Raw genomic sequence first — 16,516 nt, forward strand, 5'->3', positions numbered from 1 at the left:
TAATGTAGCTACCAATACATGGTATCCGACACAATCTCTATTCCTCTTGAGACTTATAGTCTATTTTGTCCTCACTGTATGTGTGGAAACTGAGTCCATACAGTTGGTCCATACAGTTGAGTACATACGTGCAGAGAAGCAGCGTGGCTCAGTGGAAAGAGCACGGGCTTTGGAGTCAGAGGTCATGAGTTCAAATCCCAGCTCTGCCACTTCTCAGCTGTGTGACTTTGGGCAAGTCACTTAACTTCTCTGTGCCTCAGTTACCTCATCTGTAAAATGGAGATTAAAACTGTGAGCCCTACATGGGACATCCTGATTCCCCTGTGTCTACCCCAGCACTTAGAACAGTGCTCGGCACATAGTAAGCGCTTAACAAATACCAACATTATTATTATTATTAGCCAGTGATGTATTAGGTCTTAAACCCTGGTCTCCAAATAGTGATAATTGTGGCATTAGTTAACTGTTTATTCTGTGCTCAGCACTTTACTAAGACCTGGGGTAGGTACAAGATAATCAGATTGGATACAGTCCCAGTTGCACAAAGGTTGCACAGTCTAAGGGGAATGGAGAACTGGTATTTAATCCCCATTTTACCAATGAAGAAACTGAAACCCAGAGAAGTGAAGATGATTTGCTTCTGTTTCCCAGTTCTTTGTCCTTTCTACTAGGCTTTAGCTTCAGTTTTCACATTTGGACTCCAAATTTAATTTTAGATAAAATATGAAGTTTATACCTCTGAGAGTTGGTCAAATTTTATGAGGATTCACCTTTGCAGTGTCCATAGTATCCCAGATTCTGATATACAATCTGGAGGAGGTGTTCACTCTTCTGGACAAGAGAGATTGTTTTCAGTTTGAGTTTAACCAGAATACCAGAATCAAGACAAAGAGGAGAGAATCTAGTGCTGGTTTTTTTTTTTTTCCCATGTAAAATAGGGTGGCCATTTGTGTAGCTTTCAACAGTTAGTCTGGCCAGTACCAATGTGATACCAGATGCTTTTATATCCCGAATATTTGCTTTCAGCATTGAGTTTCATGAGTTAACACATATTTGCTAGGGGAACAAAATGGCTCTGCAAATATTGGAGATTCAGGGTCAATTGGAAAAGCGACATTGTTTTGGGTTGAGTCTAGCCAACTCGAACTGATTCCTGCAAAATAGCGGCCATGTGTCACATCATTGTAGTACACCATGTGCCAGCGTAGCATGTATGATGTTGAGTATGTCTCAGGAGAGGAAAAGCTAAAGAAACACTGCCTATTGGAAAAAATGATCTTTACGTGGATTTATGTCCTAGAAAGCTAAATCTTTCTCAGATTCCTAGATTCCTTTGCCCCCTGCCCCATTCAATTTGGGAAAATTCAGGGTAATTCTGAGTAGGTGTTTTTATATTTGTGTTTACCTCAGATGGAGTCCACTGCCTTACCTGTGCAATGATGCTCCTCAACACTGATCTACATGGCCATGTAAGTAGAGAGCGTAAGAACTGCATATTCTGTTGATAAACTTCATATTACAAATGTTTCTGTTGCTAGCTGAGTGAGGCAGGACCTGTATAGGTGCAATCAGTGGAAACATTGTTCACTGTCTGTAATCCTCTTTCTATAATCACTCCTTGAGCCCTCCTCTTTTTTAAAGGAGAGGCTTTGTGCTTTTCCATAAAAACAAAATATGTAGCTAATTATGACACACTAACAGTATCCGGACAAGATTCATGAATTGCTTTCATGACACAATCAAAATGGTGGATCTTTAAAATATCTGAGAACTCATTTCTACCTTTACCCACTAGATGGCAGAGAATGCACAGCATTTGTTTTAGTTCCTGGGATGGAGAGAGTTGTGATTTACTCTGCGATCCCTGAGTATAAATCACTTTTATGTTCTGTTGCTTTAGCTGGAGTCCAAGGGTCTTGGAATTGTATTCCTCTTGTCTCTTCAACTCTCCAGTCTTTCCACAACTAGTTATACACTAAAGAATCTCAAAATGAGTCAATGAATATGCTCCTCTGAAGACGAAGTTAGAGATCAAATTTTCTAAAATCATTTTTTTTAAACCAAGGTCATAAATTTAAAAAGTGAAAAATGTTTGGTGCAGATATTTTAGTTCATAATTGAAATTTAAAGTACAGAAATTGTGAACGAACATATTCAAGACCCGATGATTCAGAGACTCTTAATCTCATTGGTAGATTATCCAGAGTCTGTCTTTCTTCTACTTTCTTATTTTGGTTATTCTGCATCAGGGTGTTGGCAGGATCAAGGAAAAACAAATCAGTTAATTTTGTGCTTTTTTAATGGCTCTGGAAGAGGATGTTGGGTGGCTTAGGGAAGCAGGCCAAAAAAGGATGGGGATATAGCGATGGGTATAATTATTTGATCCTTCCCATAATCCTGATTTTTAAGGAGAAGAAGCACAAATCCTCTAGCCCCCTAAGCATCACCCTCCACCCCCTCAGATTGAGCTGAATCCTCACCATTTTTGTTTTTTGACCCCACATTTTTGTCTTGTTCCTTAAGGTAAATATTCCTGATAGGTAGGTCCGTTAGTTATGTAGCATTAACTTGACTGTGCATATTGCTTGAGTGATTAGAATGCTTGAACCACAATGTAATCACTAACTGTTGAAATGTATTTCTCCTGTCCTTCCTTCTCTGGATCATCTGTTTTGATTTTTATGACTTTTCCTTATAGGTGGTAAGTTTTTGTCTTTAATTATCAATATAACTTTGCATCTATCATGAATGCCTGATTTCCCGTTAGTCAACTGTCCAGACTGACTAGCATGATTCTAATGAGTTTAAGCCTCCCTCCAGATAGAGAGGAGAAAATTGTTTCCAGTCATGAGGACTGCTCTCCTTCTCCCCTCACAAAGCACATCCCTCCCTCTTCCTCTTCCTGTCATCCTCATGATGTATTGCATTCATTCCCTTGAACCGCAAACTTCTACTAAACCATTTTTGTTTTATTCCTCACTAAGGTATCATTGATAGCATTTCAGTAGCATGACTGACTGCAAAATGCTGGCACAGGCTTTTCTTAAAATATACCCTCCAAGAGAAAGATCTGAAAGAGCACTGTCATTTGCCTGCCATGTAAAAATCTTGTTTATGAAGATCCCTCTCTGTGATTGTCAACAGTAGCAGTGGTACAGGCATGAGTACCTAATAGGGAAAATTGGATGTGCATCATGGCAAGACATCATTTGCATCTCAGAATGGGAAGTGCCATTTGTTAACTGGAGAAACTGGGCTCCTCTCTTAGCCTTGTGTCCTTTCAGTATTTGAACTTGAGCAATTTCATGTCCCCTTGAAGACATAGAGTTGTTCCAATATTGAAGGCTTGACCTTTGGCCCTAATTGAAGTTGTGGGGGTGTAGGTCAGTGGTACTGGTGAGAAAGTCTGTAGACCTGGGGTGCTGAGGTAAGTTAGAACCTTGGATAGCCAAGACAGGACACTTAGATGAGGTAAAGGTAGGGGAAAAGATATCATAAAGATTCATCAGTGTTATATTTTTTGAAAGGACCAAACATTCATTCAATTCAATCGTATTTATTAAGCCTTACCGTGTGCAGAGAACTATACTAAGTGCTTGGAAAGTACAAATTGGCAACAGAGAGAGAGAGAGAGGATCCCTACCCAACAACGGGCTTACAGTCTAGAAGGGGGAGGCAGACAACAAAACAAAAGCCAAATTTGTTATCTAGTTATCCCTTTGCTACAAATTCCCAACCAAATTTCTGGCTATCTGTGAGGGCTCAGGTGCTGACCTAGTTGAAAGAGCAGAGGCCTGGTGGTCGGGCGACTGGAGTTCTAATCGCGGCTCTGCCACTTGTCTGTTGTGTGACTTTAGGCAGGTCACTTAACTCCTCTCTGCCTCAGTTTCTTCATCGGCAAATTGGGGGTTCCATCCCTGTTGTCCTTCAGACTTATATTGCAAGCCCCATGTGGGCAAGGATTGTCCAACCTGATTAACTAGTATCAGCCCCAGTGCTTAGTGCAGTGTTTGGTGCGCAATAGTCACATAACAAATCTCACCTCCATCATTACTATTATTTGTGCTATCACTGCCTTCTTATCCTCTGGCTTGAGGTATGGGACTCAGGTGTTTGGCAGTGGATGTTGGGCCCTTGAGAGATACCTGCATTAAACTCTGCCTTTTCCCGCTTGTGCTTCTCATCTTTGTCTCCAGCCCTTATGAGTATCACTTTTATACCATCTCTGAAACAAGATATAGATCGTTGACTGAGTTGGAATTTGAAAAAAGTCCTCAGAGTTGGGAAAAGCATATTTGAATTTTTGCATTGCCCAGTTAGCTAGGTGCTTTTCAGGTTACTTTTTACCAGTAAAGTGCTGGAAATAGCATGCCCTGGGGTTTCTTGAGGATAATCTGTACAGAGCATTTACAGAGCATTTAGTTTGCAATAATCCTTTCCAGAAAATCTGGCAGAAACTTGGGATGGGTTTATGATTCATCAGGGCAAATAATGTAACTCACAATCTAAAACTTGGGTACTTGAGAAGGGGCACCATGTAAAGAAATGAGGAATAGTCTTTAACTGACTATTGCAAACCCTGTGAGAGGGCTCCACGGGTCACAGAGATAGCAGCTGCAGAGCTCTGAATGCCTGTTTGATAGTCCATGAGGAGCAGCATGGTTTAGTGTGAAGAATGTGGACCTGGGAGGCTGAGGACCTGGGTTCTATTCCACTCGCCACCGGTCTGCTGAGTGACCTTGGCCAGGTCACTTAACTTCTCTGTGCTTCAGCTTCCTCAACTGTAAAAATGGAGATTGAATACCTAATCTCTCTTTCCTCTAGACTGAGTCGCATGTGGGAAAGGGACTGTGTCTGACCTGATTATCTTTAATTTACTGGCACATAGCAAGTGCTTCACAAATACCACAATTACATGTCAGAGAGTGCAATATATACAGGTTGATTAGACAGCCAGAAGAAATCAGTGATGTGTTGAAAGAACGCGGCTAAGTAACAAAGGTGCAATGGTAAGCAAAATGGGGGTCATTTTGGTAAGAAAGGTAAATGAGATGCAGATTTTAAGTTATTCTTTGTAATCATTTTTTGCATCAGTACTATAGAGGGAAAAACATGTCACATTGTCACCTGATAAAATGATTGCCAAGCAGGAAGCATAAAATATAATCTTAGAAATTTGCCTGTAATATTTAACACCAAGGGTTTTTTTTGTTTTGGGCTTTTTTTAAAAATTATTTTTTGTCCCTTAATCCTTGCTTGGCAAAAGGAAGGCAGCACCTTATTGTTTTTTGCTTGGTGTGCCCCTAGTGGGTTTGCATTATAGAACGTGTTACAGGGAGGGGCTTTTGAGACTTTGCACTAGATTTCTAAACTGTGAAGTTTAGAAAGTTAAGGCCAAAAATGGAATTCAGAAATGCAATTGTGTGTTAGAGGGAGAGTTTTGAGTAAAAAAAAGTTATGATTTCAATTTGTATAACGTGCACCAACTTCTAATGTAAAAAACTATATGTAAAATGCTCAATCACCTTTGAAAACAAATTTTTGTTCTTCTACACCTCTCAGTAATTATAAAAGGGAGATTCTGTCCATCCAGACCTACCTCTTGATAATCAAAAATAAATTGGGCACCTTCATACGTAAAATCACTTGGGAAACACTGTTGGTGAATTATTGTCTAATTACTAGCTTGTGGATAATCCATACCCTGTGGTTTCCAAGTGCTTAGTACAATGTTCTGCACATAGTAATCATTCAGTAAATAGGATTGATTCTTTTCTCACTCTCCTGTGCCTTTGGAAGTTACATGGCTCACTAGCAGTTCTGTCTACCAGAAATCGGCAAGAGGAAAATGGTTAGAGTTTATTTGTGCCAATTTTATCTTAATAGCAGTTCTGAAAAAAGGTTTGTTGGTGGGAGCTGGAGGAGTGTGTGTGTGTGTGTGTGTGTGTGTGTGTGTGTGTGTTTGAGAGAGAGAGAGAGAGAGAGAGACTGAAACCAAGAAGTCTCTATGGATTTCATTGGCTGAGGCTAGCTCTGTGCCTTCTTGCCATGGAGAAGCAAATTAATGTCTGTCTCCCCCTCTAGGCGGTAGCTCATTATGGGCTGGGAATGTGCCTGCTAATTCTGTTGTATTGTACTCTCTGAGCACTTAATACAGTGCTCTGCACATAATAAGCCCTCAATAAATACCAGTTTGCTGTTATAGTTGGTGATCTTTTTCCTGGTTCTACAGGTGGGGTACTTTAGAAGATGGGCAGAAAATGTTCTTTATCAAGTCTTTTATCTTCCATGTTTTCTCCCTTACACCATTTCCCTTTTCTTTCCTCAGCCTATAGTTTGGTCCTCTTAAGAAGTTAGCTATTCCAATACAACTAGTTGTGGACAGGCATTGTCTCCCTCTATTGCTGTATTGTACTTTCCCAAGCACTTAGTACAATGCTCTGCACTTAGGAAGCAGTCAATAAATACAATGGAATGAATGAAAACAATTCTTCTATTTTCCCTAAGGGTGGTTTTCTAGGCTTTATTCTGGTCCTTAGCTCATTTGACTAAATGAAAAAGCATGCTCAGTAGAAATGAGGAGGTGGCATGGTTTAACCATAGTCCTCACCAGCTTGGCAGTGTCCGAGGAGCCCACCTCACAAGCCAAGTCAGCTCATTCTGGAGAGAGAGCTGAGGGCAGCAAAACCTAGACACATGGGGGTGGGAGGGAGGTGCCCCAACACATGAAATTTCAATCAACTGAAGTGATTTCCCAGGCAGTAACACTGCATTTCACCAGTTTGGGTAACATTTTGGAGGTGGTTGAATTATCGAGGAGGGTTGGGGTGGCCGAGTAATGCATTTATCAGTGTCCACTTCATGCAAAGCAAGGCTTTTCCAACTGAGTGAAACTGCTTGGAGCTGCCCAGGCTCACTCTGCAAAGTCAGAGATGGAAGGAGGGAGGGAGAAAGAAAGGAAGAGGGAGCGTGAAAGATGAAGAGACAGAAAGAGAGGAGGGACGAGAGGGAGAATGAAGAGAGAGCCCTCTGTTGGAAATATGATAGGGAACATTTCCCTTTGTGTCCAATCTGTTAATACTAACTGTGAGAGTGGTCAGTGTGTTCATGGATGGGGAGTGTGCTTTTGGTCAAGAAGAGGCCCTTCCTATCTCTTCATTCTTGGGTCTGAAGATAATAAATACATGCAGAGACCTGTGCAAAGATTCTGTGGTAAATATGCGTACTACTGCATTTCTTTTTTCTCCTCTTGGGAGTGGTACTGTAAGAGACCGATAAAAGAATTTGAATCTGTAGTCTTTTCACTGCATAGGATTAGAGTTGGGAGTCCTTAACTGATTATTTTGACAACTTGAAGGACTAGCAGCAACCCATCTCTAATCTTTGTCAAAGAAATTCTTCTCGTTTCCTATGGCCTGACAAAAACAATAGAAAAATTTCTGAATCTCTTTCCTGAGTTCAGGCAAATGGTAGTTGTGACTTGAATACAATAATGCTGGTTAATCATAGTAAAGATGATGATAAGTGTGGTATTTGTTAGGTGTTTACTATGTGTCAAGCATTGTTCTAAGCACCGGAGTAGACAGATACAACAATAAACGGGTTGGACATATTCTAAGAGGGAGGCATTGACTGCTCATTTTGCAGATGAGGAAACTGAAGCAGAGAAGTTAAGTGACTTGTGCAAGGGCACATAGCCGGCAAGTAGCAGAACTAGGATTAGAACTGAGGTCCTCTGACTCCCAGGCCCATGCTCTTTCCCCTACATCATGCTAGTTACCCAGAAGCTCCGTCTCTGCATTAGGACATTGCCATCTGTCTGACTGTCTCTCCCCGCACTTCCAAAGAGAGCGGAACTTGTCAAGAGACCAGGTCATGGGGAATTGGTGAGGGGAATTGGCAAAATCAGGGTCCCTTGATTGGGTCTGTCACCAGCCCTCCTGCTGCTGCTTCTCCAAGCTCCCTTAGGCTCTCCCTCTCTTATAGCCTTTTGATTTCACCTTTGTGGCAGTTGCTATCACCCCCTTCACAGCTGCTATCAGTCAGTCAGTAGTATTTATTCAGTGTTTACTCATGCAGAGCACTATCCTAAGCCCTTGGAGAGCACAATGCAGTTAGTTGACATGATCTTTGCTCTTAAGTTTTTAGACTGGCAATAGACCTTGCAGTCTGTCCTCTTCCCACTGCTGTTATGGACCTTGCAGTCTGTCCTCTTCTCTCTGCTGTTATGGCCCACACATATTCACACTCCTGCATATGAAGGAGCCCTTAGACTAGTGTAATATTAGGTCACTTCACCCTTGCTTATAGAGCCAGAATTTATCCCATTCAGACATTGTGACATTAGGCACTTGTCATGTTCTTAACACTGGGAATAGGTTTGGACACAATCATAACAATTATGGTACTTGTTAAGCGCTTACTATGTACCAAGTACTGGTCTAAGTACTGGGGTAGATACAAGTTAATCAGGTTGGACACAGTCCTTGATCCACATGGAGCTCACACTCTTAATCCCCATTTTACAGATGAGATAACTAAGGCACAGAGAAGTTAATTGACGTGCCTAAGGGTCACCCAGCAGATATGTGGCATAGGCAGGATTGGAACCCAGGTCCCTCTGACTCCCAGACCCATGCCGTAGCCACTAAGCTAAATTGCTTCTCACAGTCCAGGTTGGGGAGGATGAATGTGTAGAAAAGCAGTAATAAGTTGTAAACAATGTAGTAATTAAGGACATAATATGGGAAAACCCATCTTGGAATGGGGATTCAGGCCACAGTCCTTGGTTACGACCAGTCAGCTTTTCCAACATGCATTTGACTCTTCTGACGATGACTGTCTCTCTGGCTCATGCCCTACAAACTCAGGGCTGGTCAGCATCCTCTTCCAAGAGACCTTTCAGGAAAATGCAGTGAAATGAGGACCAATCCCATGTATAACAGCTCAGTATTCTCAGTGCTTAGCATGTGGGTTTTTAGTCCTCTAAATTTACTGGATAATGGGTTGACCTCTCATGACCTCAGCTATTCCTTTCTCTCACTGGTTCCACGTCCACTAGCTCATAATTGGGACGACACAGGAAGGTAGGCCTGAGAGAATAGCGGCTCGCTGACCAATCCCTTTTTTTTTCAGTGAAAGGAAAGATTGGAGTTTGAGGCAAGGGAGGGTGTTAGCAAGAGGTTTTGGCAGGAGAGATGAAAGGAGCAAAGTGATTAGGTTATCTCAAAAGAATTATACCATATGCACTGGAGTGTATTTGGGGAGGAGAGTGGATAAATAGGAAGCAGAATGCTGACTGTGGGCAGGGAACATGTCTACTAATTCTGTTATATTGTACTCTCCCAAGCACTTAGTACAGTGCTCTGCATGCAGTAAACATTCAATAAATGTCATTGATATATGCACATATGCACATATCTGTATGTTGCACATATCTGTATCTGTAATGTACAGAGATATGCATAAGGGCTGTATGGGGCTGAGGGGGCGGTGAGTAAAGGGTGCAAATCCAAGTGCAGGAGCATTGCAGAAAGGATTGGGAAAAGAGGAAATGAGGGCTTAGTTGGGGCAGGCCTCTTGGAGGAGGGAAACAGCATGGCCTAGTGGCAAGAGCATGGGATTTGGAGTCAGAGGCCTTGGGTTCTAATCCTGGCTCCGTCAATTATCCGCTGTGTGATTTGGGGTAGATCACTTCACTTCTCTGGGCCTCAGTGACCTCATCTGTAACATGGAGATTGACTGTGAGCCCCATGTGGGACAGGGACTGTGTCCAACCTGATTACCTTGCTTCTACTCCAGCACTTAAAACAGTTCTTGGTACATAATAAGTGCTTAACAAATACCATAACTATCATTATTATTATAATTATTGTATTACTACTAATAAGGCTTTGAAGTGGGGCGATTGTGAAGTGATTGTCTGTTGGGAAGAAATAGGTGTTCCAGGACAGAGGCAGGATGTGGGTGAGGGGCCGATGGGTTAGAAGAGATCGAGGGTCAGTGAGTAAATTGACACTGGAGGAAAGAAGTGTGCTGGCTGGGTAGTAGTGGGAGAGGAGCGAAGTAAGGTAGGAGGGGGCAAGGTGATTGAGTGCTTTAAATGGATGGTAAGAAGTTTCATTTGGAGGTGGATGGGCAACCACTGGAGGTTTTTGAGGAAGGGGGAAATATGGGCTGAATGATTTTGTCGAAAAATGTTGTGGGCAGAAGAGTGAAATATGAACTGGAGTGGAGAGATACCGGAGTTAGGGAGGTCAGTAAGAAGATTGCAGTGATCAAGACGGACAGGACAAATGCTTGAATTAATATGGTAGTTTGGATGGAGAGGAAAGGGCAGATTTTCACAGTGTTGTGAAGGTTGAACTGACAGGATTGGGTGACATTGAATATATGGGTTGAATTAGAGATGAGTCTAGGATAACTCCAGGATTATGGGCTTGTGAGCTGGGAGGATGGTAGTGCTGTCTACAGTGGTGAGAAAGTCATGGGAAGACAGGGTTAGGGTGGGAATATATGGAGGTTCTCTTTTGGACATGTTAACTTTGAGGTGCTGGCAGGACATTCAAATAGAGATTTCCTGAATTCTGGAGGAAATATGAGATTGCAAAGAAGGAGAGGGATCAGGGTTGGAAATAAAGATTTGGGAATCATCCTCATAGAGATGGTATTTAACTCCATAGGAGTAAATGAGTTCTTCCAGGGAGCTGGTGTAGATGGAGAACAGAGGAGGATCCAGAACTGAGCCTTGAGGAACTCACAGAGTTAGTGGGTGGGTGGCAGAGGAGAAGCCTGCGAAAGAGACTGAAATGAGCAGTCAGAGAGATAGGAGTAGAACCAGAAGTGGACAGTATAAGTGAAGCCAAGGTTGGATAATATTTCCAGAAGGGGGTGGTTGACATTGTTGAAAACGGCTGAAAAGTTGAGGAGGATAGGATGGAATAGAGTTGTTGAATTTGCCAAGAAGCAGATCCTGAGACCTTTGAGAGGGACATTTTGGTGAAGTGAAGGGGGTGGAGGTCATATTGGAGGGGATCAAGGAGGGAATTGGAGGAAAGGAAGTGTAGGTAGCAGAAGTAGACAACTCACTCAAAGAATTTGAAAAGGAATAGTAGGAGGGAGATGGGGTGATAACTGGCGGGAGCTACGAGGTCAAAGGAGGGTCTTTTTAGAATAGGGGAGAAATGAGCAGTTTAGAAAACAGTTGGGAAGAAGCCACTGAAGAGTGAAGAGTTGAAGATGGCAGTCAGGGAGAGAAGAAAGGATGGACAAGCCCTTCGATAAGGTATGAAGGAATGGCGATGGGAGCACAGGTAGAGGGGGTGGATTTTGAGAGAAGGCAGGAGATCTCCTCTTGAAATACTGATGGGAAAGATGGGAGAGTTGAAGAAGGAGCAGGAGGAGGGGTTGGAAAGAAGGAAAGGTTTTAGGGCGATCATGCCTTATGGTTCCATTTTCTCAATAAAGTACATAGTCAAGTCATTAGGGGTGAGAGGTAAGGGGACAGGGAATTTGATGATCTTTAGGGTATATTCGCTAGAATCCAGTATTCTATTTGATGTTTTCCAAGATGTGGAAATTCTCAGATGTGTGGGTTGCAGCTCTTTCTCCACATGAGAGAAAATTGGATCCCAAAGCATGAAGTGTAGATAAGTCAGAACGAGCTTGAATTTAGAGTTGGTTTCACTCCGTTGTTGCTTAGCTCCCAAAGACAAACCAGATAATATTATAGAATTGTGAAAGATATTTATTGCCTTTGTTAATGCTCTTTTTCAGAAAAGTTAATGTCAGTGAATATATCAACTCCCAGAAAGAAAATATCTCTCACTGCTTCTCACTGAGAGTGAGCATTGACTAGTGGATAGAGCACCGGCCTGGGAGTCAGAAGACCTGGCTTCTCATCCTGCGTCTACTGCTTTCCTACTGTGTGACATTGGGCAATTCACTCTGCCTCAGTTACCTCATATGTACCATGGGGAATATGACTAGGAGCCCCATGTGGGGCATGGACTGTATCCAACCTGATTATCTTGTATCTACCTCAGTGCTTATTATGGTGCCTGGCAATCAAACAATCATATTTATTGAGTGCTTATTGTGTGCAAAGCACTGTACTAAGCTCTTGGGAGAGTACAGTATAACAATGTAATGTTCCCTCCCCCAACAAGTGTAAAGTCTATAAGGGAAGACAGTCACTAACATAAAAAAAATTATGGATGTGGGCATAAGGGCTTTGAGGCAGAGGGCTCAATATCTATAATTCTATTTATTATATCTTTAATTTTCTATTTATTTATATTGATGCTATTGGTGCCTGTCTACTTGTTTTGTTGTCTGTCTCCCCACTTCTAGACTGTGAACCCGTTGTTGGGTAGAGATTGTCTCTATCTCTTGCCGAATTGTACTTTCCAGGTGCTTAGTACAGTGCCCTGCACACAGTAAGAGCTCAATGAATTCGATTGAATTATTGAAATGAGTGAAGAGGGAGGAGTTTATCAAGAGTGCAAATCCAATTGCAAGTGCCTACATTTATTATGGGCTTAGAAATTTACAAATGCCATTTTCCTTTATATCGGTGGTAATTGATATTTTAAAACTCTGTTGTTCATTGATGTGACATAAGGGCTGAAGGACTCTTAGATATGATAGGGGAGTGGGACTGACAGTACATTGTTTCAAATTTAAGGCCAACGTGGAAACTGATCATAACCTTTGAAAGAAATATGCTGTTTGCCCTAAACTGTAAAGTATTTCTTAGGCTTCAGGAAAATCCTAAACTCACATTTTCAAGACATTTAACTTTCAGATCCATAGAATTATAAAATCTCCTTTTCTGTCGTACCTTCAGAAATTGTTCTCCTTTTTGAGTTATGATGTTTAAAGACAATATTGAAAGAGGATCATTTCCTGTATCTGCAACCATGTTTCTCAGATTGTAACATGTCTGTGGTGTTATGGCCTTGCTGTGGCAACCAACAACAATGTTTCCTGCAGGTAGTTGCCTTCACGTTTTTTTTGTTTTTTTTTATTGTGAGTGTTTTGGGCCAGTTCCATGAAACACTCAGGTAAATCCAGAGGCAGGCCCTAGGTTAATCCAAAGAATGGGTCCTCAACCCACAGTGACATTGTCTCTCCCCAACTATGATCTTGTTGTGAGGCCACTCCCTGGAGCTTTTAAAAATTAGTGCTAAGAGAGGAGGGGATGGCTGAGAAAGGGTTCTTTGTGTCCCATTTCTGTCAAAGACCTCTGATTATTTACATCCCTGGCTTTAACTTTTGTGTTTGCAAACTAAAGCTGTTGGTGAAATCTATTAGCAGGATAACATCTGGAATTTTCATTAACTTCCCATTCTCAGAATGACCTCTCCAATGAGGTCTCATTTTGTTAAAGTGAAAGCCCTCCGAATGTATACTTTTCATTTTAAGAAGGATGACAACATACTTCTCGATTGTTTCATTAAGTGAAATGAACCCAAGTTTTCTAATTTGATTGGGCACTATGCATTTAATATTTTTAATAGTGTTTCATTTTTCTTCTGTTATAACTTTCAGTTTGTGTAACCTCTCCCCATTATTTTTAAATAGATGGCATTGATAATGTGCTCATTTTGTGGTGGTTTGAAGCCAAATCATTCGTGATGTAATTAGATCTATTTTTTTATGAAATTGTATTAGCATCATAAAATGTAATTGTGATTTACTTTCTGCCATATTCCAGAACATTGGAAAGAAGATGAGCTGTCAAGAATTCATCGCCAATCTTCATGGGGTGAATGAAGGTGAAGATTTCCCCAGAGGGCTGCTGAAGGTAAGTGTGAAGATGTAATTTTAAATTAAGGGTTTTGTTTTGTGTTCATTGATCAATCTTGAATCTCAGGACTCACGAGGTGGTCTGCTTGCAGCTTCAGAGTAGTCTAACGAGCATCTCCCTCTCCCCAGCCGCTCCACATTTCTCACCTCTCCGTCTCACCCAGCCTAGAAAAATTCATTTCTTAGAACTGAAGTATAAAAGTTGCAGTGCAAACCTAAGATGTTGAATGGTTACAGTAAATTGAGAAGCTGGCATAGATTATGGACGGTGTTGAAGTTCTTGTTCACTTGTTATCAAACTATGTCTCAGTCTCAGAAAGGTTACAAATGTGTATTCACTATGGAAACAAAAAGCATATGCCTTGTGTATATATATATGTATATATATATATATACACACACACACACACATATAGACAGCTCTGGTTGTATTTGCCATCTAGTCACAATGGAACTTGTTGGCTCTGCAAATAGATTAAATTAAAGCTGAGCAGTTATAAAATGCCTACTTTATTTGTAGCCAGGTTTTATTAAGGGTAACAATCAGCACATCCCTCCCCTTTGACAGATTGGTATCATGGAGGCAACACAATGAACATCGTATTTCATAACATATTCTTCAACACAACACAATATGATATACATCAGATGAAATGCATGATGACTATGATCTAAGGACTTATATTCTCTTTTGCCATGGGTTTACAGCTATGAGAGTGTGGTTTGCAGAAGATTTTTCACCCAATCCTTCCTTCTAACCCAGTTTACATAAAGATTTTTGAAGGCATCTGTTCTTATGGACTATATTTTGCTGAGTAAAGGTGACAAATGTATTTCACTGGGTGATGCTACAACATGGAAATGCACTATTATTGGTAGATGTGTCTTTCTATTTGGAACAGTGTTTTGCACACAGTAAGCACTTAAATACCATAATTGTTATTATTATACTTCAATTGCTTTAACCCCCTATTTTTAGAAAGAAAAAGGCAATGTTATCCGAGATGGTTACGGTTTTGTGAAACTGAAGGATGACATGAAATAATTCTTGTACATCTATTAAGTTTCACAAGAGTTTTGGCAGTACATTTTGCAGTAAGTTTAGATCACAGAAAAACAAATATAGCATCCGTTTTCTCTATCAGCTAAGGCTTTCTTTAATTCATTATTGAGCAACATAGCCATTACCCCAGTGTGCTTATGGTCGTTGCACACTGACTATCTTTGCATGGCCATAAACTAAATCTTGTTAGGGTAACAGACATGCAAAGTTTTGGCATAAATCAAAAATGAAAATGTGGCCTGGTTTATAAAAATATTTTCACTCTGGCATGAGCTCAGAAAACTATGCTGTTTCAAGAGAGACAACTGAAGGGGTTTTATCAAGCAATATCAGAAATTAATACTGACAGATCAATTTTCACTAGGTACCATTCGGTTATTAATGGTGAGTCTGCAGAAGCCCACGTTACTGGAGTTGTGTAATTGTGCACATGGGAGCACATTTGCTGTGATAATTAGGAAAAAAATATGGCTAATGTAGGGGTCTATGACAGCCAGACATTATAAGTGAACTCCAGTTCTTCCTCTCATTCTCTCCCAAATAATTATCTCTATCTGGTAATGAAAACCATGTTTACTAGCCTTCGGGGAAAAAAGGACATGCATTGTGCTTCATTCACTTAGGGGAAGTTTTGGTATACCCATTTGTACTCTGAAAATGTTGATGTGTTTTGCTTGGAGCTGCCAAATAGAAAACTGGAGTTTTTTTGAAGGTGAGAGTCTTTTATCAGGCTAAAACTCAGCATTTGTTGTAAGCTGCAACAAGAATAAGGTTACTCAGGACCATTTCTTTTTTCACTACTTTGTATTTTTTGCCTGATTTTTATTTCTTCACCTCCCTTAATTTTTATTATCATCAATAATTTTTTTAAAAAAGCTTTTTCTTGGATACCTTTTTTTTTTAAGTGACATGCTTTTTGGTATTGCTAAATGCGAGGTCAAGTGAACAGAGTTTAGTTTGTTTCAAGGCTTGGGACAGGCCCAGCACTTGTTTTTTGGATGAATTTTGGTAGTGAATATGCTGATGAGATTGGTGGTAAAATGTTTAACAGCTTCCAGAGTCCCCAGCAAAGAAGAACACAAGGCTAGCAGAAGCAATAAATCAATTGTATTTATTGAGCACTTACTGTGTGCAGAGCATTATACTAAGTGCTTGAGTGAGTATAGTATAACAGAGTTGGTAGACAAGTTCCTTCACAGAACTCTGTTATATTATTCCCTTCCAAATGCATATTGCAGTGCTCTGCACACAGCAAGCACTCAATAAAGACAATTGATTGATTGGAGCAGCATGGTGGCTTTTGGATGGAGAGGAAGAGGCAGATCCTGGAATTGCTGTGGAGGAAAAACCACAAATATTTGGTGACAGACTGAATGTGGGGATGGAGAGGGAGGAGTAAAGAATAATGCTAACTGCATGGCTTTGAGAGATGTCAGGATGGTGGTCTTTTCAACCATGATAGGAAAGATAGGTGCAGGAAAATATTTGAAAGGGAAAATGAGTTCAGCTTTAGACATGATGAGCTTGAAGTGCCTGTGGAACATCCATGTATAAATGTCATGGAGACAGAGAAAATGCCAGATTATAGAGAGAGGGTTTAATGGGGTAGATTTGGCATTCCTCTGTATAGAAAAAGTCATCAAA

The 16,516-nt window shown here is 40.8% G+C and overlaps 1 protein-coding gene across 5 annotated transcripts in view; it reads left to right on the forward strand.

Annotated features, from left to right (window-relative positions):
* The window catches only part of PSD3 (pleckstrin and Sec7 domain containing 3), a 418,976-nt gene that overhangs the window by 195,020 nt on the left and 207,440 nt on the right, over window positions 1-16,516 (forward strand). For all 5 annotated transcript variants that reach the window (XM_029066223.2, XM_039912019.1, XM_029066224.1 and 2 more), the window contains 2 exons: window positions 1,411-1,469; window positions 13,718-13,807. In XM_029066223.2, coding sequence (XP_028922056.1) covers window positions 1,411-1,469; window positions 13,718-13,807 — 149 coding nt within the window. The remainder of the gene's footprint in view (window positions 1-1,410; window positions 1,470-13,717; window positions 13,808-16,516) is intronic.

Source organism: Ornithorhynchus anatinus, chromosome 5 (genome assembly GCF_004115215.2).
Source record: "Ornithorhynchus anatinus isolate Pmale09 chromosome 5, mOrnAna1.pri.v4, whole genome shotgun sequence".
Classification (NCBI taxonomy): domain Eukaryota; kingdom Metazoa; phylum Chordata; class Mammalia; order Monotremata; family Ornithorhynchidae; genus Ornithorhynchus; species Ornithorhynchus anatinus.